Source organism: Acinonyx jubatus, chromosome D2 (genome assembly GCF_027475565.1).
Source record: "Acinonyx jubatus isolate Ajub_Pintada_27869175 chromosome D2, VMU_Ajub_asm_v1.0, whole genome shotgun sequence".
NCBI classification, from domain to species: domain Eukaryota; kingdom Metazoa; phylum Chordata; class Mammalia; order Carnivora; family Felidae; genus Acinonyx; species Acinonyx jubatus.
The window spans coordinates 55,214,585-55,238,399 of record NC_069393.1 but is presented as its reverse complement, the minus strand read 5'-3'; the positions used below and the strand labels follow the sequence as shown (position 1 = coordinate 55,238,399).

General features: G+C 49.3%; 2 protein-coding genes and 1 pseudogene across 7 annotated transcripts; all 3 read right to left on the bottom strand.

Moving 5' to 3' along the window:
- Positions 1-185: 185 nt before the first annotated feature.
- Positions 186-23,594, bottom strand: HOGA1 (4-hydroxy-2-oxoglutarate aldolase 1). Of its 6 annotated transcripts, XM_027062758.2 has the most exons (8): positions 22,976-23,550; positions 12,043-12,171; positions 11,712-11,839; positions 11,068-11,202; positions 10,720-10,816; positions 8,931-9,064; positions 8,077-8,198; positions 1,006-1,135 (listed from the first exon to the last, which is right to left on the bottom strand). In XM_027062758.2, the coding sequence occupies exons 1-8, from the start codon at positions 23,184-23,186 to the stop codon at positions 1,132-1,134; spliced, it is 960 nt and encodes a 319-aa protein (XP_026918559.1). In that variant the 5' UTR covers positions 23,187-23,550; the 3' UTR covers positions 1,006-1,131. The 6 variants fall into 6 exon arrangements, with proteins under 6 accessions (XP_026918558.1, XP_026918557.1, XP_053063326.1 ...); XM_027062757.2 differs by lacking the exon at positions 10,720-10,816 and having other exon boundaries at positions 186-1,135; positions 22,976-23,575; XM_027062756.2 differs by lacking the exon at positions 8,077-8,198 and having other exon boundaries at positions 186-1,135; positions 22,976-23,524.
- On the bottom strand, positions 17,206-17,335 carry LOC113600409 (uncharacterized; annotated as a pseudogene).
- On the bottom strand, positions 17,883-22,958 carry CD2H10orf62 (chromosome D2 C10orf62 homolog). Its single transcript, XM_015062962.3, has one exon. The coding sequence runs from the start codon at positions 19,323-19,325 to the stop codon at positions 18,210-18,212; it is 1,116 nt and encodes a 371-aa protein (XP_014918448.2). The 5' UTR covers positions 19,326-22,958; the 3' UTR covers positions 17,883-18,209.
- Positions 23,595-23,815: the final 221 nt, after the last annotated feature.

The following is a 23,815-nucleotide window of genomic DNA, read 5'->3' as shown; positions in this document are numbered from 1 at the left end:
TTAATTTTTTTTTTTCAACGTTTATTTATTTTTGGGACAGAGAGAGACAGAGCATGAACGGGGGAGGGGCAGAGAGAGAGGGAGACACAGAATCGGAAACAGGCTCCAGGCTCTGAGCCATCAGCCCAGAGCCTGACGCGGGGCTCGAACTCACGGACCACAAGATCGTGACCTGATAGCCACACTGTTTTAACTTACTCAACTTTATTGCAAGAACAAAATATTATTTTTAACAATAAAAGCACAGTGCCTACAGGCAAGAGGATGGCCAGGTCTCAGGCCAAGTCTTCTTCCCTAATGTTTCAGACCTAGGTTAGCTAGAAGTCTCCTAGAATGTAACATTTATCCACCAGGTGTCATTATTTACCAATTCTGGTAAGTCACTGGGCCGGGTCTGTGCTCTCTAGTTAAGATCAAGGCTAGAGATAAGAATATGAGATGATCAAAATGGGTTTAGGAAAGAGCGCTGTGTCTGGAATGCAGACAGGGTGGGGGTGGGGTTGGATTTCAAAGGCTAGTGGTGCTTTTCTGATCAGGTTTCCTAACCCACCACTTTCCCTGGAAGGAGTCAGAACTTGGGTTCTTAAGAATAGCCCGGGCTCTGTGCTGCATGTGCTGGGCTCAGGTGTATACCCCAAGTCTCAGCGGTCTTCCCATCAGTAAGATACATGACCTTCCTTTCACCTGGTTGCCCCCCCCCCCCCCCCCCGCCCGTTCTTCCCCTCTGGCTCCTAGTCACATGTCCTGGGGCACAGGAAAGCACTTGCTCCTTCCCAGACTGAAGGTCTCTAGAGAGCCAGAGTTCAGGATACAAATGCCAGCAGTCATAGGACTATGAAAATAGGAAGTGGGTGTGCACAGCAGAGCCTGGTCAGAGGCTACCTGCAAGGCTGAACTAGGGAAACAGGCCCATGTGCCTCTTCAGCTCCAGGTACAAGGCAGGAAGATGAGATGAGCTCAGGCCAGGCATGTCCTCTCCTTGCTCTCAGAGCCAGCCATTACTGGTGAAATCCATACGCAGCGCCTCCTCATCCGTGGGGCTTAGCTCCTGTAACGGGGCGCGGCAGGGGCCTCCGTAGTAGCCAAACCAGTCCATGGTTTTCTTCAGCCCGGGGATCCCAAAGCGCCGGGTCACCTGTGAAGCAGGGCCTGTTAGAAGAAACTGGGGAATCCCTGCCCACACATGTCTGGGATCCAGACACGTGTCACTCTCAGAAAGTTAAGGTTCCCACCCTCCTCCCCTCATAAAGTAACTTTTTTTTTTTAACGTTTATTTATTATTGAGAGACAGAGAGACACAGAGGGTGAGCAGGGGAGGGGTAGAGAGAGGGGGAGACTTAGAATCTGAAGTAGGCTCCAGGCTCTGAGCTGTCAGCACAGAGCCCAATGCGGGGCTCGAACTCACAAACTGAGAGATCATGACCTGAGCCGAAGTCTGTCGCTTAACTGACTGAGCCACCCAGGCGCCCCCCTTTGTAAAGTAACTTTATCAAATCTGTGACACCAGGGTAGATTGGAAATCCGGATTGAGAGACCAGAAGGCAGGTCAGCAGTAGAGAACACGATACCAAAAATTCAGATTAAGGAAGGAAGTCACCTCCTCTGGTTTTAGGGGTAAAATCCACCCCATTGGGGAGAAAAGTGGCATTTGGTCATCAAGCTGGGATGCAAGAAGATAGCAATACTTTGGGCCTGGGCACTAGATCATCACAGGTCTGCAGCCCAGGTTCCAGGAACCAGTTCCCAGGCCTGGTGTGCCCTGGGAGTCAGGAAGGGGAAGGGTGTGTGAGAACTTTAGGCATAGTCCAGACTTTGGCCCTGCAGCAGGGACCCCCACCCACCCATAGCGCCTCGCTGACCCCAACTCTGAAAAACAACGCATCAGTTGCCCTGACAAGTTTCACTGTGTAACCTTATATCACGAACTTACTATATCTGAGCAAGTTCTGTCTAAAAAAATGAGGGGGCTGGACAACATGATCTCTAAAGTGTTACCCATTGTCATGAGGGACCTAAAGCTATTGTCATAACTTAAAATCATGCATGGGGTCTTACAGAAAATGAATTATCGAGCTTCCTGGCTTTTGGCATAGCAACTGGTTATTTCATGCTGATCAGAAGTGTTAGAAGACTCTTTGACTACCCAAAAACTAAGAATGTAATCATTACTTAATAAAGTTTTATTTGAAGGGAAGTTAAAACCTTAGAAGGGTGGGCTTCACGAAGGGTAAAATAATAAAAGGGGTTTCTTGGGGTAAAAAAGTTGAGAGCCACTGATGAATGACTGACTAGTAACTATTTACCGCTCGACGCCAGGGAATTTTTTCTTGGAATGAGTGACAAGCCACCCTCCTCCTAAGCCTGGCCTCAGCCATGATGTTCCAATAACCTGGGCTTTTCACCCAAAACCTGAGCAGGGTGGGAAAGACCTAGGAGAGAGGATAGAAACAAGAAGTACCTAGAAAAAAGTCTTCGTCCACCATAGGTGTATAAGATCTCAGAGTTGCCCCCTCCTCAGACCCACAGAAAGAATTGAATGCTTTGGTGTGTAAAGAGCATGGAAAGTCCTAAATATAGCCAGGGCAGGAGGCCAGCTGGGTGGGAAGGTGGAGGAAGGACATTGTGTTCAAGCAGGGCAATAGGGTGACATCAAGCCGCTCCTGGGGTGGCTGAGCCCACAGCCCAGGCAGCAGAAAGGTGTTCCAGGCATTCCTGAGTGTGTGCCCAGAGTTGGCACAGGAGGAGGCACAGAGTGGAGAGTAAGGCAGGATGGCATGCAGAGAGCTAGGACGGCAGCACACATCCTCTCTTCCCAAGGGGCCGCCCGCTGCTTCATCTGTAGAACGAGGGAGAGGACAACACCGACCCCACGTCACAAGAGTCATACGAGAAAAATGCCACTGTGAGACCCGATCCCAGGAGACCTAAAAGTTACCCCTTTTCCTGTCCTGGGGGAATGCAGCTTCTGGGACCGACTCTCCTGCAGGTGGGTGGGAGTGGAGAGCAGAGGTCCCACCCCAGTGGCATGTCCAGTACACAAAGGACAGTGTGTTCCCTGATGGCCCTCACTTCTGCAGTTCTTCCACCCTCTGAATAGACTGTCCTATCCCAGGAGGACCGTCACATTCAGGAGACTCGTGCTTGCCTCCCCAGCTGTCCCTTCTCTAACTCTGAGTGAATCTGCCCCTTGGAGGTAAACCTATAAGCTGTGAGGGAGATCTAGAGCCCAGCCCCCACTTTACCCAAACAAAACATTACCCGCTTAGCCTGGGACTACCAGCTCAGATGCAAAACTTAAGGGAATGCCAAAGAAATCGGTCATCAAGGTAAGTAATATTTAGTGCCATATTTTTTTAAAAATCAAAACCGATGCAAGAAAAAAAATCCATAAATGAACAAAGTGTCAATGTTTTAAACAAAGACCAGATCCAACAGACCCATGCCCTGCCACCTGTAACCTGAGGCAAAAGCAAACGCGGGCCCTTCTATACATGTGTTGTGCATTTTTCATTGGTTCATTTTTTTTTTTTTCTAGGAGTAGATGCAGAAAAACAAATTTTTGATGAGGTTGTTTCCATTCAAGCTGGGAAAGTAAAATTATAATAAATTATGTTTTTAATATATATAATACTTAAAACTAGAAGAAGGATGTTTTAATATACTTACTTTTTAATTTTTCAAAATTTTTTTCAAATAGTTTAATGTTCTACAGGGAAGGAGTACCATTTAGAAAAATACTTAGAGGGCTGGCTCAGAGCCTACAACTCTTGATCTCAGGGCTGGAGAAAAGAAATGAAGGAAGGAAGGAAGGAAAGAAGGAAGGAAGGAAGGAAGGAAGGAAGGAAGGAAGGAAAGAAGGAAGGAAGGAAGGAAGGAAGGAAGGAAGGAAGGGAGAAAGAAAGAAAGAAAGAGGAAAGAAAGAAAGAAAGAAAGAAAGAAAGAAAGAAAGAAAGAAAGAAACTTAGAGTTTCCACTTTCAGGAAGAGGGAATAAATGTACTTTGCCCTATTCCTCCCAACAAATATAACTAAAAAACCTTGGACATTATATAAAAACAAACATGAGACTCCAAAAGGTAGAGAGAAAGAAGATGAACTAGGGACTTCAGGACCCAAGGAACACAGCAGTAAGTTCCCTGGCCTCCACTTGAAGTTGAAGCAGCCGGCAATGCTGAAATGCATTCAATGGGTACAGATAATAAAAGCTCCCAAAAAAGCCTGTTCACTCAAGCCAAGGACCAAGAAGTTGCAGCCCAGCAAGATGGAAAACTTTTAGGCCATCACCAGTCTGCTCCAGCCAAGTACCCCAGAAAAAAACTATAGCCCTACCCCCACCCAGGCTAGCAAAGGTTGAATTGGGAGCCAGAACTTCTACCCCCCACGTTACCCCCTCCACAACAGATGTTTTCAGCAGAGGCCCAGGGAGGAAAGTCAGAACTTTTCACACCACCGCCCACACTTAAGGAAGCCACTCTCCCCAGACATATTTGCAAAGTCAGTGGAGGCCAGGTGAGAAGCAATAAGGAAGCATCCCTACCCCTTCAGGTCAGGGAGGTGTCAGTGGAGGCCAAGGGCAGAGCTGTACTTTTAAAAACCTCCCCTCAAAAGAAATTTCGAGGTCCAGATGGCCTCACTGGAGAATTGTAAAAAATGTTTAAAGAAGATTTAACACCAATTGTACACAGTGCCTTCCAGAAAACAGAAGAGGAGGGAATACTTCCCAGTCAACTTATGACGCTATTATTACCCTGATACCAAAATCAGACAAAGTGCCAAAAAAGGGGGAAAACTACATACCAATATCTCCTATGGCATAGACAGAAAAATCTTCAACTAAGAATTAGCAAATGTAACTCAGCAACATATGAACAAGTTACACACCATGACTATGTGGGGTTTATTCCAGGAGTGCAAGTCTGGTTCAATATTAGAAAATTATCCATGTAACTCACCGTATCAGCAGCCTAAGAGGAAAAACAATCACATGATCATATCAATCAATGAAGAAAAAGCATCTGACAAAATTCAATACCTTCTGCAAAACCACACAGACTTGATTACTGTAGGTATATAATAAATCTTAAAATCAAGGGCGCCTGGGTGGCTCAGTCGGTTAAGCGTCTGACTCCGGCTCAGGTCATGATCTCATGGTTCGTGGGTTCGAGCTCCACGTCGGGCTCTGTGCTGACAGCTCGGACCCTGCTTCAGATTCTGGGTCACCCTCTCTCTCTGCCCTTCCCCTGCTCACACTCTGACACACTCTTTCTCAAAAATAAACATAAAATAAAAATTTTTTTAAATCTTAAAATCAGTAGACTAATTCTTCCCACTTTGTTATTTTTTCCCAAAATTGTTTTAGCTAGTTTTTAATTCCTTGGCCTTTGCATATAAACTTTAGAATAATTTTGTATGGTTTTACAGAGGAATAAATAGACATAGATAATGGAAGCAACAGAGAACCCAGAAATGGAACCACACAAATATGCCCAACTGAGTTCTGACAAAGGTGCAAAAGTAATTCAATGGAAGAAAGACCATCTTTTCAATAAATGGTATTGGAGCAAGTGAATATCCAGAAGTGAAAAGAAAAACAAAACAAAACAAAACAAAACCCTCCACCTAAGTCTCACACATCATACAAAAATTAACTCAAAATGGGTCATGGACTTGTAAAACTATAAAACTTTTAGGAAAAACAGGAGAAAATCTTCACCATCTAGTGCTAGGAAAAGTCTTCTTAGGGTTGACACTAAAAGCATAAATACAAATAAAAATATTGATAAATTGGACTTCATCAAAATTAAAAACTTTTGTCCCGCAAAAAAACCTGTTAAGAGAATGACAAGGGGCATATGGGTGGCTCAGGAGGTTAAGTGTCTGACTCTTCATTTTGGTTTAGGTCATGATCTCATGGTTCGTGAGTTTGAGCTCCATGTTAGGCTCTTTGCTGACAGTGCAGGGCCTGCTTGGGATCCTCTCTCTCTCTCTCTCTCTCTCTCTCTCTCTCTCAAAATAAACAAACTTAAAAAAAAAAAAAGGAATGACAAGACAAGCTACTGACTCGGAGAAAATATTTGCAAACCACATACCTCGCAGAGGACTGGTATCTAAAAGATATAAAGAAAGAACTTCCAAAATTCAACAGTAAAAAAAAAAAAAAAAAAATCCAATCATAAAATAGGCAAGAGACATAAACAGACATTTAATTTAAGAAGATATAGGGGTGCTTGGGGCTCAGGCGGGGCTCAGTCGGTTAAGTGTCTGATTTCGGCTCAGGTCATAATCTCATGGTTTGTAAGTTTGAGCCCCATGTTGGGCTCTGTGCTGACAGCTCAGAGCCTGGAGCCTGCTTCAGATTCTGTGTCTCCCTCTCTCTCTGCCCCACCCTGCTCGCTCTCTCTCTCTCTCTCTCTCAAAAAATAAATAAATATTGAAAAAAAATTTTTTAAAGAAGATATACAGATGGTGGGACAGGACAAAAAGAAGATATAGAGGTGGCAAATAAATACATGAAAAGATGTTCAATAGCATTAGCTATCAGAGAAATGCAAATTGAAAGCACAATGAAGTGTTACAACACACCTATCAGAATGGCTAAAATGTTTTAAACAGTAGTCACAGTGCCTAAAGCTGGTAAAGATGCAGAGAAAATGAGTCAGTCATACATTTACACTGATATAAATGTAAAACACTCCGAAAAACATTTTGGTAGTTTCTTAAAAAACTAAACATGCAATCATCATATGACCTACCAACTGTGTATTTATCCCAGAAAAATGAAAATTTATGGTCACGCAAAAGCTTGTACATGAATGTTCACAGCAACTTTTAATAGGCCCTAACTGGGGCGCCTGGGTGGCTCAGTCAGTTAAGTGTCTGACTTCGGCTCAGGTCATGATCTCACAGTTGTGATTCGAGCTCTGAGTCCGGCCCTGTGCTGACAACTCAGAGCCTGGAGCCTGCTTCAGATTCTGTGTTTCTCTCTGCCCCTCCCCCATTTGCACTCTGTATCTCTCAAAAATAAACAAACATTAAAAAAAAATAAAATAGAAAAAAATGGTCCCAAACTGGAAACAATCTAGTTGTCCTTCAACAAGTGTATGGTTACACAAGCTATGGTATGGCTGTACCATGAAACACTATTCATCAATAAAAAGGAATGGGCTATTGCCCCAGGCAACAACTTTGAATCTGCACGGAATTATGCTGAGTGAGGAAAGCCAATTGCAACAGGTTATATACTCTGAGGCGCCTGGGTGGCTGAGTCAGTTAAGCATCCAACTTTAGTTCAGCTCATGATCTCGCGGTTTATGGGTTTGAGCCCCACGTAGGGCTCTGTGCTGACCGCTCAGAGCCTGCTTGGTATTCTGTCTCCCTCTCTCTGCCCCTCCTCCGTTATGCTCTCTCTTTCTCAAAAATAAATAAATAAACATTTTTTTTTTTAAAAAGGTTATATACTCTGATTCCATTCACATAGCAGTCTTGAGCTGACAAAACAATAAAAACAGTGACCGTATTTGTGGTTGCCAGGAGTTAAGGACAGGATGGAGGTAGGAGGTGAGTAGATGTAACCATAAAAACATAACATGAGAGATCCTTCTGGTGATAAAAATACTCTGTATCTTGACTGTACCAATGTCAAAATCCCGGTTGTGATATTGTACTTTAATTTTGTGAGATGTCCCATTGAGGGAAACTAGAGGACAGGTACATGGACTCTCTTGTATTATTTCTTACAACTTCATCTGAATCTACAGTTATTTCATAATTAAAAGTTTAATTTAAAATATAGAGGGGCGCCTGGGTGGCTCAGTTGGTTGAGCGTCTGACTTCAGCTCAGGTCATGATCTCTCGGTCTGTGAGTTTGAGGCCCGTGTTGGGCTCTGTGCTGACAGCTCAGGGCCTGGAGCCTGCTTCAGATGCTGTGTCTCCCTCTCTCTGTGCCCCTCCCCCACTCATGCTCTGTCTCTGTCTCTGTCTCTGTCTCTGTCTCTCTCTGTCAAAAATAAAATAAAACATTTAAAAAATAAAATAAATAAAATAAAAAATATATATAAACATGTCTATAGGAACACACATTTTCCTTCCTGCCTCAGACTCCAGTGTGGCTCTGAACAGCACTGCCTGGCTCTTGACAGGCATTCCACCTTGGCTCTTCTCCTTGACTTGCCCAATATGGAATTGGGGTACACCGTCTGACTGCAGAATAGATTTTTTTAAATGTTTATTTATTTGGAGAGAGAGAGAGAGAGTGAGAGCATGAGCAAGTGTGAGCAGGGGAGGGCCAGAGAGAGAGAGAGGGAGAGAGAGAGAATCCCAAGCAGGCTCCATGCTTTCAGGGTAAGGCCTGATGCGGGCCTCAAACTCACAAACCATGAGATCATGACCTGAGCTGAAATCAAGAGTCGGATGCTTAACTGACTGAGCCACCCAGATGCCTTAGAAATAGACTGTTTGAAGACAAAACTCTCCTGGGAAATCTGGGCTCTGAATGCCTCCAGGCTTCCAACTCCTTGATTCCCAATCATTCTGTTTTCCAGGATTTGGCCCTTTATAAAGCTGATGGAAAGGCCCATGGCTCACTCTTTCTAGGCAGTGCATCTCTAAGCAAGGTCCCGGGATTACTTATGTCACCACAATCAGCCAAGATGTTTGTTTCAAGGCTTATTCCTGGGCCTAAAGGATTAGAATTTTAACTAGCACCCTAGATGAATTCCAATGCAACCAATAGGGCTCAACTTTGTCTGAAGTCATGATTTTCTGGAGAGGCACAAGGAGTTCCCACACTGGGATATTCTCTAAAAGGACTTTCTGAAAGAAGAGGCTAAGTGGGGACCCCTGTGCCTGCCTTGGCTCCTGCTCCAGTGAGGACACAGACACCGCCCCCCCCCCCCCCCCCCCGTGCCTTGGGGCCATTGGCTGGGAACTCACCGCAGTGTTTGGCTCAATGAGGCGGTGCTGCAGCTTCTGGGCATCTTCCCATTGCCCTGTGAGGCAGAGTCGCTCCAGCTGGCACACCTGAGCCCCCAGGACATTGGCCAGGGCACACACGCCCCCCACAGCTCCTGCCCCAGAGTAAGATGCAGAACATCAGCCAGAGCCTCTTCTCACAGACAATGTCAGACCCTGGTCCCCAGCACCCCTTATTCTGGGGAGAGAGGATGTGGATTTCTGTGCCACTGGCCGGCCATGTCAAAGGCATGCTCTGTGAGTCCACAGAGAACAGATTTCCAGAGAGAAAAGCTGCCAGCATATTTGAAGTAGAATCCCACAGGCTGAAGGTCAGGGAACACAGCCTGAGGCTAACCTGAGAACAGTTCCTTCCATGCACCCCCCCCCCCCCAATACACCTCCCAGAGTAAAGTCCCACCTGCCACTTGACACCTCCATGATCCTCTAATAGCCCCCTGACTCATCCGTGCCGGAAGGGGGTGGAGTGGATGGGAAGCCTTTGCTCTTCTGAAATCTTATTCCCCCCAGTGAATTCAGCCTGGGACAGTGCTGGGGGTGGGGGGCAGTGGAAAGAGCTCTGGACACAGTCAGGAGACCAGGCATTTCCTCCCATTGGTTGCATGAACTTGCACAAGTCATAGACCTCCCGGTCCTCTTTGTTCTTATCTGGGCAATGAAAACGGGCTGGCTGTGATCTCAGGAGGCCCTGCCACTCTGCCAGCCTGGGATGTGATTCTAAGTCTAGTTAGGAGTGGCCTCAAGACTGGAGAGTGAGAAATTTGGAATGAGCTTATATAGCTGCCATTTACTGATCCCCACTCTGTGCCAGGCACTATGCAGACACGGGGCCAATGCTCTCAAATTCTTGTAACACCCCCCTGCTTTAGAGGGTAGAAGTTCAGGCCCAGAGAGGTTGAACACCTTGCCGGGCGGTACCCAGTACATGGCAGAGCTGAGATTCCAACTCACATCCCTGAGCCTCCAGAGCCTGTGCTCTTTCCAGCTGCCCCCCTCAGGAACGAGGCTTCAATCGGTCCCCTCTTCTGCCATTGCTCTTTAGAGACTGTGACGTGGCAGAGGAGAGACGTGCAAGGTCCTAGACAATAAGCCAAAGTCTGTGGAGACCAGAAAAAAGGAATGGGCATTGCCCTCTGCAGCACCAGAAAAGTAACTCAGATCTGCACTTGCTGGGGCTTCAGCCGAAGGGAGAAAATGCTTCTTCTCCTCCCCCTTGAGGGCTTAAAACCAACCCGAACCCAAGCACCTTGACCCACAACACACAAGCTCATTTGGTCCAATGGTGACATTCCCGGGACCTTGAACTGGAACAGAATCAGGCAGCTGAAGGTCTCTGGCCCATTCCTACAGGTCTGACAATTCCTTCCGGCCTAGCACCCAGGTGAGAGGGAGCCAGACTCCTGGATGAGAGGAGAGGCCCCAAGGCCTGTGTCCTCAGAGAATGATTTACAAGGTGAGATCAGAGGAGCTAAGTCTGTTTCCGAAGCACCGAGCTCAGGACTTAGAACAGCAGGCATCCCTGCTACAGACCAAGGATGGTACAGAGCCACCCTCTTCTGCCCAAGGTCACTCATAAGCACCCAATATTGAGACTTCTGAGGTTTCCAAGCAGACAGGCTGGCAAAGGGCCCCCTGAAGACCCAGACGCAGTCTGCATGGTTTCTCCCAGCACACCCAGCGTGGTGGGGGTGGGTGGGCACAGGTCCTGGGTGTACCACCCATGACGGTGTGAGAGCGGCGGGAGGCCTACCCACGGCATAGCTGGCCAGCAGGAAGCCAGCCGATCCAGCCAACACCTGGAAATCCTGCCTCCCGGTCTTGTGAACAATCAGCCCCATCCTGGTCACCTGCAACAGCAAACCCGGGTGAGAACTGCACCCAGAGCCTCAACACCAACGGAGAGGGGGGCTGAGTGAGGGTGGGAGGAGAGCCCAGGCCCCAGAGAGCCGCCCCAGAACTCAGACAAAGCCCCAGAGAGCCCACACGATGGAAAGAACCCAAACAGGAGCCCAGGACTGGAGCGGGTTCCAGAGCTGCCCTGAAGTCGCTAGCACAGGAGAAGAGGAAGGAGCCCCAGCCAGGAGCTGCTGCCACTCACATCGCCACCACTGTCCTTGATGCCCACGATGTTTGGGTGCTGGGAAAGCGTGACCACCGCATCCACCGGCAGGTCCAGCCCCGTGTTGGCTGGGACGCTGTAGAGCACCACAGGAATCGGGGAGAGGTCAGCGACCTGCGAGAGGCAGAGAAGAGGGGAGAGGCAGAGGGCAGCTGCCCCAGGCCCGCCACCAGCCCACCACCACCAGCTCCGGGCCTGGGGCGCTACGGGGCCCCTGGACAGGCCTACCTCCTGGACTAGAAGTCACAGTGCCACGTGCCCTGCTTGTAAGCAATTGATGAGTAATATTTCATGAGTGCTTTCTGTGTGCCAAGCTCAGTTCTAAGTCCTCTATATTCTGATGGAACTTAGTCCTCACAACAACCCTGTGAGGAAGACACCATCATTCCGACCATCTGAGAGGGGAGGAAACAGCAACACAGTGTGGCCGGGCCAGTGGCCCGGCACCAGGTGGCGGCTAGCGCCTGGGGGCATCCCTCCCGTCCCACAGGTGTCATTCATGGAAGTAGGCTCACCCCTTGGCCCCTGGCCTCTCTGTCTCCTCTCCCCAGGCAGTCTCCTCTCCTCGTCCAGCCTTCCCTTGGTCCCAGGCCCCAAACCCATTCCCAACCCTCACACCCTACCTTGGTGTAGTGGTGAATGAGGGCGGCGCTACTCATGCGGCCACGATAGAAGCAAGGAGTCACCACGATGGCAGCGTCAGCCCCAACCTGGGCCATGCTCACAGTCATCTCCACCGTGGCTTGAGTGGCTGCAGGAGGAAAGAGGGAGTCTTCCCTGTAGACCATGGAGGGTGAGAGCAGGAGGCGGAAGGGCAGGGCTAGGACCTGGGGCAAGCAAGGGGGGCAGAAGGGAAGGAACCAGCAGGCTGAACCAGCCCCAGGGCCAAGGAGCCTGGCTTCCCACCCCAGGCACCCCCAAGTACCCCTAGGGCCCAGAGCATTGTGGCCTCACACTCGCAGCCAGAGCCAGCTAGCAGCAGTTTGTCCTTGGGCATGGCCTGGCGGACTCGGCTCACCACCTCCAGCCTCTCGATGCTGGTCAGGAAGGGGAACTCGCCATTGGAGCCCTGCACCACGAAGCCTGATGAACAACCAGGATATTGGTGTTACACTCACACAGGTTCCTACCTCCCCAACACCATAGCTTTGCGCGTGTCTCCTTCTCATCTTTGTCCTGAGGCAGGCAGAATGTTTCACCCAGTTGCGGTCACAGTGTCCACACCGTTTTTCTTTGTGTTAATGAAATGTGTCAGCTATACCCCAAAGAATCGATGATAATGTAACCCACAGGTGTGTACCCAACAGTCATGGCAACCCTCCCCTATCACGTTTTTCTTCCTCCTCTAACCGTCCTGACTCAGGTGCTATTGTTCCCACTCAAGTCTTATACCCTAAGACATACATATGGACCCATAAACAACATATAACAGTTGTGGCCATTTTAAACTGTATAGAAATGGAATCAAGATCATACAAGCTTCTGCAGTCTGCTATTTTTGCTCACGATTATGCTGTGAGCTTTGTCCATAGCAGTGCACAGGTCTGATTCATTCATTTTAACGGCTACAGAATATTCTATTTGAAGTCAGACTACAATTTACTTTTCATTTTCCCTTCGAGGACACTTAGAATGTTTCCTTAGTTTTGCTATTACAAACAATGCTGAAACAAACATGTTCTACAGTCTTCTGTGCCCATGTCTGAGCTTCTCCACGGTTTCTTTAGGTTTGTAATTGCTGCGTCACACGTATGTGCATTTTCACATGCCAAACATCTCTCTCATTAGCCAGTTCATACCCCATCAGCACATAGAAGAGTCTGTTAGTGTTCATCCGTGTCAACACCGGGTATTGTCAGAATTAATATTTGCCACTTTTCTGGGTGAAAAGTGGGTTGAAAGTGGGTGAAAACACGTTTTCCTGTTTTATTGATCATGTGAGAAGTTTCTAACATCACCAGGTAAGGTGTCAACTCTTTTTTATAAATCCATGAGAGACCAGGAGATTTGATGCTGTTTGACTGAATCCGAAGGGAAGGTTAGTAAAACCATCCTCCTCTCCGCTTTTTCATTTAACTCTCTCTACCCTCTTCTTCCTCCTCTCTATTCCAGTCCATCCTCAAACCACTGTTCTTAAATAGATGACAAATACAGCATACGGCACGGCGAGACTATTAATAAACAGGAGACTGCTTGGGAGAAAGGAATGAAAAGAAAGCTGGAGGCGATACTGATCTACAATACAAAATCCCCGCTGCACCATTGAGGAAGATGGGCCATCATTTTGATTTGGAGCTTCCTGACAGTCCGAGCTAAAAGGGAAATGTGATCAGCTGACAGATATGCAGAACTCCAGATAAAAGCAAAGCAGCTGCCCGGGGGAAACACACAGTTTCCTGGCATCGGAACCAAGAGAGACTGTTCCCGTGAGTCATCCTTAAGGGACACAATGTGATGTAGAGTCAACTTTTCACCACAAACCTTTTTCCATGCTGTTCGCTACACCATTAGATTCCACTCAGTGGACTGCCAGAATGGCTCACTGGATACTTAGCAATCCCACCCCCTGCCAGCTTTTTGCCTTGGTGATATTGTAGGGAGCATCTTGAGGCAAATAGTTTTTGGCTTCTGTTGTGCTGCCTCCTCAGGATCCATTTCTCCGTGTCAGGCCAGGAGCCTCCTTCTGTCTCGGTACAAACGGTGTTAGTGCTTTCCCAGTGGGTCACCCCCACTCTTGAGTTGCCAACCCTGGAGAGGACTGGACCAGCACCCTCTGACTAGGATTCTGAGGTCAGGCTTTCACCAGTCCCTCTGTGCAAATGCCAAAGACATCTCCCTCCCTCCCCAACCCTGCCCGCTTGCCCCCACCTTGCCCCCACCGCCCAGCCCGGTTCTTACTCCAGCTGCTTCTTCAGCCATGTCCACTCACTCCCAAGTCCCGCTTCATTCTGGCGGCCCATGCCACGGGCCCCTGAGCAGTTAAGACTGCTGGGTCTTGCACTCTCAGACAGGAAGCAGGCCCCTGTGCTCAAGACTCCCGGTGGCCTTTCCCTTGTCTCCTGTAAAGGAGCATCTGACCCAGGCCTGACTCCCGAGGAGGAGGCCAGGCCAGGCTAGGGAAGAGGGAGTATCACAGAGTCGGGGACGCACTGGACCCAACTCCCCTCTGGCTTTTGAGGAAGTTAGTTATATCAGGTCTCTGAGTCCCTGTTTCCTTTTCTCTGGGATGATAATAAAATCATTTTGATCCTACCTTATAAGGCTACGTTAAAGGCCCGAACAAGAAAAGGTAAGAGAAAGCACCCTGAAATCTGTGAACTGATGCCACCGAGAGCCCCCTCCTTCTCCTTGGAGGGATGCCCAGTTTCAGGCCCGATGTGCCTCTCTCTGCTGGTGCAGCAAGGTGACTGGAGGAGTGGAAGGGCGAGGGTCCCGGATGGGTCGGGGAGTGAAGACAGGGAGCGGTTCTGAACTCAGAGGAACCTGGGTGTAGCTCTCAGTGCAGCCCCTGATCAGCTATGAGATCTTGGGCACGCGGCTTAACCAAACCTCAGCTTCCTCACGTGAAAAATGGGGAGAGTATTAGTGCTCTCCTTAAAGCATTGTTGTGAGGCTCAAATGAGATACTATGTATAAAGTGCTTGGATGAGAACCCGGCCTGCCGGCCGTGTTAGCTGTAACTACTATGGAGTCAGGAGAAAGTGCACAAGCCTTAAATGAGAAGGGTGGCAGCTTTCCATCTGAGGTGGAGGAGGATGGCTGGTGTGGAGGGGAGGCCGCACTCAGGAACCTCTCCCGTCCCCTCCAGCTGCAAGACAAAGGGGCTCATCACAGAGGCTACTCTCTCTTGGCCCCATGGTCAGGCTGGCCACTCCAGGGAGCCAGAGCGGCCTGGGAAGAGGAGTGTTTGGGGCTGGGGATGCATATCTCCTTACCAAGAGAATATACTTGAGTTGGTGGCTTAGTGGCCATTTTCCTTATGGCACAACTGTAATAAAACCTTGACATTTTGAACTACTTTTAAATTAATAAAAAAGTTGCAGAAATAGTGCAGGGGATTTCCACACCTCCCTCACCCAACCTCCACCAATGATAAGGTCTTACTATTTATTTAGTACAATGATCAGAACCAGAGAATTAGCGCTGGTAAGGTACTAACTTGCAGACTTTAGTTGAATTTTGCCAGTTTTAAACTTCTTTAAAGATTCCAAATTCCTAATTAGCCAATCTGAAATTGTATGCAATAAACTTTTCATAAGGGATTCAAGATCTTCCAGATAAACGCATGCATTTTATGCATTTTTACAATCACTTTCAGAAGCCATACCTCACCACCCTTGCTTTTTGTCTAATTTAGCAGCCTCCAACATTTTCTAGTATGACAGACCCCATTTTTTTCCATTAATATTTTTGTCATAAAGTATTTTACCTTTTTATTTTTTATTTAATTACTGTATTTTTAAAGTAAGCTCCACACCCAATGTTGGGGCTTGAACTCATGACCCTGATCTGAGATTAAGAGTCATATGCTCTACGGACTGAGGCCACCAGGCTCCCTTATTTATTTTTTTAAAGTAATCTCTACATCCAATATGGGGCTTAAACTCACAACCCTGAGATCAAGAGTTGTGCGCTCTACCAACTGAGCCAGCCAGGCACCCCTGTTATGAAGTTCTGAAGTATTTTAAATTTAAAGCATATGTATGGGGCACCTGGGTGGCTCAGTCGGTTAAGCGTCCGACTTCGGCTCAGGTCATGATCTCGGGGTTCGTGAGTTCAAGCCCCACGTCGGGCTCTGTGCTGACAGCTCAGAACCTGGAGCCTGTTTCAGATTCTGTGTCTCCCTCTCTCTCTCTGACCCTCCCCCGTTCATGCTCTGTCTCTCTCTGTCTCAAAAATAAATAAACGTTAAAAAAAAATTTTTAAAGCATATGTATATTAGTATTTATATAAAGTCACTATTAGTAATGTTAAAAATATTCAAATACTGGGCACCTGGCTGGCTCAGTCGCTGGAGCATGTGACTCTTTTTTTTTTTTTTTTTTTTTTTTTTTTTTTTGTATTTTGAGAGACAGTGAGGGGAAGGGGCAGAGACAGGGAGAGTGAGAGAATTCCAAGCAGGCTCTGCTCCTCTGCATGGAGCCCGGCGTGGGGCTCCATTCAGGGCTCGAGCTCACAGACCATGAGATCATGACCTGGGCCAAAGTCAGACACTTAACTGATGGAGCCACCCAGACACACCTGGAGCATGTGACGCTTGATCTCAGGGTTGTGAGTTCGAGCCCCATGCTGGGTATGGAGATTACTTAAAATAAAATCTTCAGAGGTGCTTGGGTGGCTCATTCGGTTGAATGTCCCGACACTTGATTTTGGCTCATGTCTTGATCCCATGGTCACGGGATAGAGCCCCATATCGGTTCAGGGTAGAGCCTGCCTAAGAGTTTCTCTCCCTCTCTCTCTGCCCCTCCCCCCTGCTCATGCTTTCTCTCTAAAATAAAATAAAATAAAAATGTAAATAAAATCTTAAAAATAAATAAAAATAAAAATATTCAAGTGCTTCCAATTATGTCCCATATGATTTTATGATTGACCACACTTAGGGTGTTTGTAGATTTTTCCATCCTTTGCAAGGATTCGGGGGACCTTCTTCCCACAGGTTGAGGCCAACAGGCTGAGAAACACTGGTAAGTTCACAATTGATGCAAATGGGACACTTCTATGTACAGGAGTCATTGGGGGGTTAGACAGTGCTGTAGAGCTGACCTCTCTCAAGTTTCACCGGAGAGACAGCTGCCCCTCTGGAGATCATCCCTTGCCCCAGAAACGGCTTCTTTAGACCCAGGAAGAGGAGGCAGGGAGAGTCCCAGGCTTGTGGGAGGGCACAGAGAGTGTCAGGACATGGGGGAAGAGGGCAGGGATAAGCATGAGTGAGGGAGACCCGTGTGGGGACAGCGGGGCACTGGCCTAAGGGGCAGCACAGGGAAGGGATTTGGGGTCTGAGCTTTGGAGTCGGGCAGAGCTGGGCCCCACCTCCAACAACATCGCGTAGTGTCTATGCCCTATCAGGCGAATGACACCTCTGAGCCTCAGATGTCTCATCTGCAAAACGGGGACACTGCAAAACCTTCCTTATGGGGCCTTGCTGTAACAACACACAGCATGGTGTAGACTAAAGCCTGAATAGGAAAAGAAAAAAAAATTACTAGTAATACTACACTTGATCTTAGCCAAAAGGCCGAGAAGCGATGTGTAATACTATTAATTAGTAGCACTAGCATCAGCGGCAGCCCCGGCATTAAGAACATAAACAAGAAGGGAGAGTATGGGGCACAGGAGCTCTGTAGGCAGGTGGTGGGAGGCACTAACCACGTCCCAGTGGGCTGGGGGAAGCAGGGGGGGCAGGGGGAGGGCACTGCAGTGCAGGATGCCACACGACTTGAGAAGCAGCAGGCAGGGTGAAGAGGACCCCAAACAGGACAGGAGACCCACATCCCAGTTTTCTTACGAGCTTCTGAAAGCCTGTCTATCCCCCCACCACCCACACCTGGCTGCTTCCTCCTTCTCTGGCAATAGCAGATTGGTGGGTGCTGAGCTCCCTGGAGACAGCCCAACCCCCAGAACCTGAGACCCGGAGAAGATTTATGGACTTTTTTTTTTTTTTTTTTTTTCTCATTTACGGAGTCTTGAATCAGCCTAGCATAAAGGCCCACACAAAGAGGACTTTGGGGGCAGGAAGCCTCTCCCCATATCCCTTCCCAGTGCTGAGGCTGGCCACAGAGCCCCCAGACCCAGAGTGAGGGTATACAAGGCTTTATTGGCTCAGTTCCAGGCGTTCGGCATCAGTGTGGGGCTCTCAGCTGCTCCTGGGCTCTGCCTCTATCTTCTCCCGGTGGGTCTTCAGGGGCCTGCGAGTCTGTCTCAGCTGCTTCGCTTCCTTCCACCCCCGCCCCCTCTATCGGGGGCCATCCTCTGTGGCAGACCGTACTCACAGAGCCAAAGGGGCCCAGGGCCTGCCCTTCAGGAAGAAGGGATTTGGGTGGCACCATCTCGCCACAGGAGAGAAAACAGGCCTGCAATTGTGTGCCAGCCCTGTTGGGGGAAAGGGGTGTCTCCATCCGTGGTTAGGTGGCTTCAAAGGGGTGGTAGGTCTGGTGGCTGCGGTTGGGCAGGCTGTGGCTCTGGTGGTTCGGATGACCCTGGTGTCCATAGTGACCGTGGCCATGGATGGCGTGTGTGTGGTTCGTGCCAGCTACGGTGGCTTCCCGCTGAGTGAGGAAATTCCCTTTCAGCTTCAACTCCACCTCCTCGAGGGCCTTCAGCTCCTCCTGGTTGACGTCTCTGGACTCCAGGTGGCCTGAGTTCTGGTAAGCTATGGCACGCTGCAACATGGAATTAGCCAGCTGCTGTCCTAGGGTGTCAATCTCCTTGGTGCAGACAGCCACAGCGGCCCATGTGGGCTCGTCCATGGACGAGGATTTTGCAGACTCCTTGTGGGTCTCTTTGGTCACTGAGGCCCCAGACGTCCTCTGCTTGCTGGTGAAGGACTCCCGGCTCAGAGTTGTGCCCACCTCTCTTTGCCTTGTGGTGAGAGTCTCCATGTGAATGGTGGTGCTGGCTTCTCCGCTGCTGCTCTCGGGTGGTGGGGCATCCGTGCTGCTGCAGGAGGCCAGCTTCTCTTCGGAGAGGCGACTAAAGTGAGATTTAATCCAGTTCTCATTCTTTGCTTTGTGACATTCCAGTGGCTCCTGCACATTTTGTGCAGACGCGGCGGATGCCTTCCTTCTCCTCTTCCTCTGAATCCACAGCATGAGGCCTCCCCCTCCGAGTAAGAGGGCAGTCCCCAGCACCACCTTGCATGATGGTTGCTGGATGAGCTCCAAGAAGGCCTCCAGGACCCTAGGCTGGGCGGGCAGAGCTAAGAGCACACTGGGAGTGGAGGAGCCCGGATGGTATGGTTCATGCTTGAAAGGGTAGGTTCCCAGAGGCTGTCTGGCAGGTAGGGCCCCAGCTGTACCCTTCCTAGGATGCCCCTCCCACCTCAGCAATGAACCCCATTGTGAGGAAGGTGGTTGGGGGGGGGCAGGGGGGGGTGAGAGGCCACAGCATCCCTCATGTCCAACCTGGTAGGCATTTCCTGAGGCCCAAGTCCTGTCTCCCACCTGATAGCTAGTCCCAAGGTGAGTGGAAAAGCAGCTTCCCCAATTCTGAGTTTCTTCCACCTTCTGCTTAAGACCCATTCTGCAACTCAAGCCTTCTTATTTTCCAATCTCTGGTTTCTCTCCCTCTCTATTCCTGTGCCCCCTCCCCGGGGGTGGGGGGAGGCAGGAGCCACTGACCATGGCTGAAGGACCCCCTTGGCCAGGCTGGCATCCATCCCTGGCTGCCTGACACAGGTGTCTCCTTCCATTCAAGGTCCACCCCTGCTGGCAGCTTAGCACATCCCATCCCCATTTGCAGCCCCAACCGCCTTAACTAAGCAGAGTCCAGAAGGAAAGGGGCCCAGGAAAGAGCTCATTCTAGAATAACATGAGGTCATAACTGGGGGGAGACAAGCAGTGGGTTGAGAAGGCAGAGCAGACAGGATAGAGGGATTCACCAGATCCCAGATCTCAGGGGCCATTCCAGGATGGGGGCTGCTACCTCTTGTCTTAGTGAGGCACCTGCAAACCCAGAATGTGCCCCCCTCCTCCATGTGCCCTGGTTAAAGGGCACAGTTTAGATTGTGAGCAGGTGGACTACCTGGCCAGGCTCTCTGTGGGTACAGAGAATGGAAAGCCTGGCCCACAATCCAAAATTATATCAGAGCATCTCGGGGGGAGAAACAGGCCTGGGCCACTCTATTTTTCTTCCAGAGGCACATAACACATTTAAAAAAATATATTTTTTACTCAAAACAAATTTTTTTCCTTAAAAATAATTTTCACTTAAAAATTTTGTTGAATGTTCATTTTTTTTGAGAAAGAGGGGCAGAGCATGAGAGGGAGAGGGGCAGAGAGAGAGAGAATCTGAAGCAGGCTCCAGGCTCTGAGCTGTCAGCACAGAGCCCGACGTGGGGCTCGAACCTGCGAACCGTGAGATCATGACCTGAGCCAAAGTCAGACGCTCTGCCAACTGAGCCATCCGGGTGCCTCAGTATATTTCACTTTTTTAAAGTGAAGAAATACCAAAACAGGGTTGTAGAAATTGTGATTTTTTTAAAAAAAGTTTGTTTATATAGTTATCTCTACACTCAATGTGGAGTGTACACATGAGTGTACTGATGACCTGAGATCAAGAGTCACGTGCTCCTCTGACTGAGCCAGCCAGGTTCCCCTACCCTGTGGGGTTTGTTTTTTTTTAAGCAAAATATTTTATTTAACAAAGTAACGGCTTCAATATGTACCATAATATCCCCAGTCTACATACTAAGGGAATAAGATACAAGCTCATAGTTTTATGGGTAACATCTTCTCTCTAGTCCTGCTGAAGTAGCTCTGTGGTCATCCACTAACCTCATGTGGAAATAACAATTCAAAGTTCATCTCTGAGGTTGTTTGTGGGAGTGAGTTCAGAGCCAAATGGCCCCTCTGCAACAATCTTACCTTCCAGTCTCTAGTTATAACTTTCATTTAAGAATGATACTCTTTATTCATATAATCAGGAAAATTTAACAATGCAAAAACAAGTAGAAATAGAGAGCTACACAGTTTTGGCAATACCTTCCAGAAGAATCTCTTAACTGTTCACTGATTCATCAAGAGTAGGTTCCCACCTCCTCTTTGGAGGACCTTTAACTTATCACAGGAGGCCCTGGCTATGTGGTATGCGATGGCTTCTTCCTCTGCCCCTGAGTGTTGGGCTGCAGAGCCAGCCCTGGGGGCCCGGATAGGGCCAGAGAAACATTGTTTGTACAGCTAAAGTTGCTCACAGCTCCTTTCCTGGGCATTCTGGCTGTGTCCTGGGAGAAGTGACAGGACCCTATGGCTCTATTCCTTGTGCCAGGGCCTCCCACTTTGAGCTCCTTGAGAGGAATGCATTAACCCGGTGGCTCAGTTTCCATTCTAAAATGAGGAAATCAGACTAGAGAGGTTCAGTGATTTCTCCAAGCAGGTTCAGTGATTTCTCCATAACCAGCAACACCAGGACTTTTATCCAGGCCTTCTCACTCTCGATGCTGAGCTCCTTCTACACAGCCCACTGCCTCCCTGGCGTGTGGGTAAGAGAGAGATGAGGTGGAAACAGGAGCCTGTATGGGTTGCACGGGAGACAGGTTAGTGGGCACCTGTGGCCCGCGGCCTGCCAAATCCACTGCAGCCTGTGCTCCTGGGCACCTCCATGCCCTCTGCAGGAGTGGGTGAGTGGGCAGAAGGAAGGGAAGGGTCCAGAGAAGAGCCTGTGGGTATCCGTGGATTCTCTGGGTAGCAGGCAGACACTGGATGCAAAGTTCACCCTCCCTACCCCTTGCACTCGGGTGTCCTTGAACCTGGAAGGTGAAGAAGAGTCTTGTCTTCCCTCCTCTTAAGATTCAAGGATCTAGGGGTGCCTGGCTGGCTCAGTCAGTGGAGCATACAACTCTTGATCTTGGGGTCCTGAGTTTAAACTCCATATTGGGTGTAGAGATTACTTAAAAAAATTTTTTTAATAAATAAAAGATTCAAGATTCTCAGTTTGCTTCAAAAGACCCAGGCCTCGGTCCAGACTTTCAGGCCCCAGTGAACTGAGCCCAAGTAGAAATTTACTTAGAGTTTGTGTCACTGCTCAATGTGGGCATCCACAGGGCATTCATTGTGCCCCAGGGAAGGGTCGCATCACCTCAGCACTGGGATGGGGTTTCAGTCAGGCCAGCAGTCACTGTCATAAAGCAGCTTTTCCCACAATGCCAATGGTGCTGTCATTCTAGCAATTGTTATCACTGGATCAATACCTTCTAATGTATACCACCCTTTAACTATTTATAGCATGCTTTCATTTGCACTCTCTTGGATTTTTCTCCCCACCATCCTATGATATACACCTTATTACTCCCATGTCAGATGGGGAGAGTGGGGTTTAGAAAGATTATCTCAAAGCTAAGTCAGTGGCAGAGCTGTGATTTAAATCTAGACTCCCTTCCCCCTTGCCCTGCCTCAGTCAGAACCTCTCCATTCCCAAAGCTGGTGCCAACCATACTTTATTTGTTGAAACAGTCTGGTCTAGTGATTCAGTGGTTAGTGCAGTGGAGTGAAACCAAGTATGGTCCTGCAGTCAGACCTGGGGAACTTGGGCAAGTGATTGTGTCATTCTGAGCGCCAGCTTCCCATCTGTGAAATGGGGCTAATGAGATGACTGTCTCAGGGACTCGTCATGGGTGATAGATGAGGGTGGGCAGGGCAGGATGGGAGGAACTGACCACTTCTTCTTTCCTTCATTTATTGTGCCTGTGGCTGTGTCGTGTGTTGACTGTCACAGACGTCTGGTCCCAGGCCTCAGAGAGGGGAGATCCACGTGTAAAGAGAGACATGAGTCAGGGGATCCAGAACAGGAATTCTGCCAAGGGAGGCTTGGCCCAGAAGAGAGTGGGCAAACACGGCTTTTAGGGGGACGAACCCACTGGCCGAGTTGCCACGTGACACCCCCAGCTGCCTTCCCAACTGCACAGTGTTTGGTTGACAAGGACTTTTATACCCATTATCTAGTTTGATCCCCACAATCATGCTGCTCTAAGAAGGCACTTTGGCAGTGAGATTCAGTCAAGGTTGCAAAGCAGCAAGGAGCTTCTGGCCTGTCTCTTGACTCCAGACCAGTGCCCCCTGCTCCTTTCCCATAAAGGACCACCGGGGTACCCAACTGTCTCTGTAGCTCACTGGCTGAGGAGATTGGGGTCATCCACATCTCCCCCCAAATCCCCCAGAGGACAGGCCCCACTTACCTCGGAAGGGGAAGGAACCCAATTTGTGTAGATTCTCCTCCAGTTTCCCATAGTCTACCTCCGCGATGGCAGTGAAGGGGGTGGTCACAGGGGGGTAGATGCCTGCAATGTCCATCTTCCTTCCCTCTCCTGAGGCCCAGCCCCCCACCTTCCTGGACAAGCCCCTGCTCAGCCCCTGCCTCAGGGAAGACCAGACTCCACGGCCCAGCATCTCTGCAAGAGGCCTGAAGCCCAGCTGGTCTCTGCCCCTGCGCGAGGCTGAGTTTGGACTCCTTCCTACCCTGTTAATGATCAGTGTGTCTAGTTAAAAATTTGCTGCCCCCTGACTGTTGGTGCTGGGGCAGGCCTGGGCTGGGCGTCCCCAGGGTCAGAGGTCAAGACTTTAGGCACCATGGGTTCTCTCCCTGTAGGGAGCAGCTGGAGAAATGCCACAACCCAGCGTCCCTCTGACCAGAGGGCGGGTTCCTGGGGTACCGACCCTAAACGGCTTCTCCAGCGGGGCTTGGGCCCTCCTCCCACAATCCCCAGCCCCAAAGCCAGCTGATTGGCTGAGCAGGCCCGGCCCTGCGGGAGGCGCGGCTGGGGAGAAACGGCAGCAGCGAGGCGCTGCTCTCTGAGCCTCTGAACCCCCGCCAGGCTCCTCCTGTGCGGGCTGCCACGTGACAAGGCTGTGCTGGCCACATAGCCCCATAGGACGGCGGTCACCGGTACGGAGCGGGGGAGGGGCGGGATGGGTGCGCGGGGAAGCTGGTCCGCGCTGGGGATGTGGGAGGAGGGCTGGCAGGAAAGAAGCAAGAAGACACCCCTGTAGGAAAAGCAACAGGGCCCGGGCCGAAAGGC

Bases quoted from the DNA above. Each gene is read 5' to 3' on its own strand.
- CD2H10orf62 (XM_015062962.3), bottom strand. From the start codon at position 19,325: ATGGGTCTTAAGCAGAAGGTGGAAGAAACTCAGAATTGGGGAAGCTGC.
- HOGA1 (XM_027062755.2), bottom strand. From the start codon at position 23,186: ATGCTGGGCCGTGGAGTCTGGTCTTCCCTGAGGCAGGGGCTGAGCAGG. The intron at 11,840-12,042 runs GTGAGGCCACAA...TTCCTCCTGCAG, and splicing joins AGCTGGCTCTGGCTGCGAGT to CCACTCAAGCCACGGTGGAG. The intron at 11,203-11,711 runs GTAGGGTGTGAG...TGCCTCTCGCAG, and splicing joins TCATTCACCACTACACCAAG to GTCGCTGACCTCTCCCCGAT.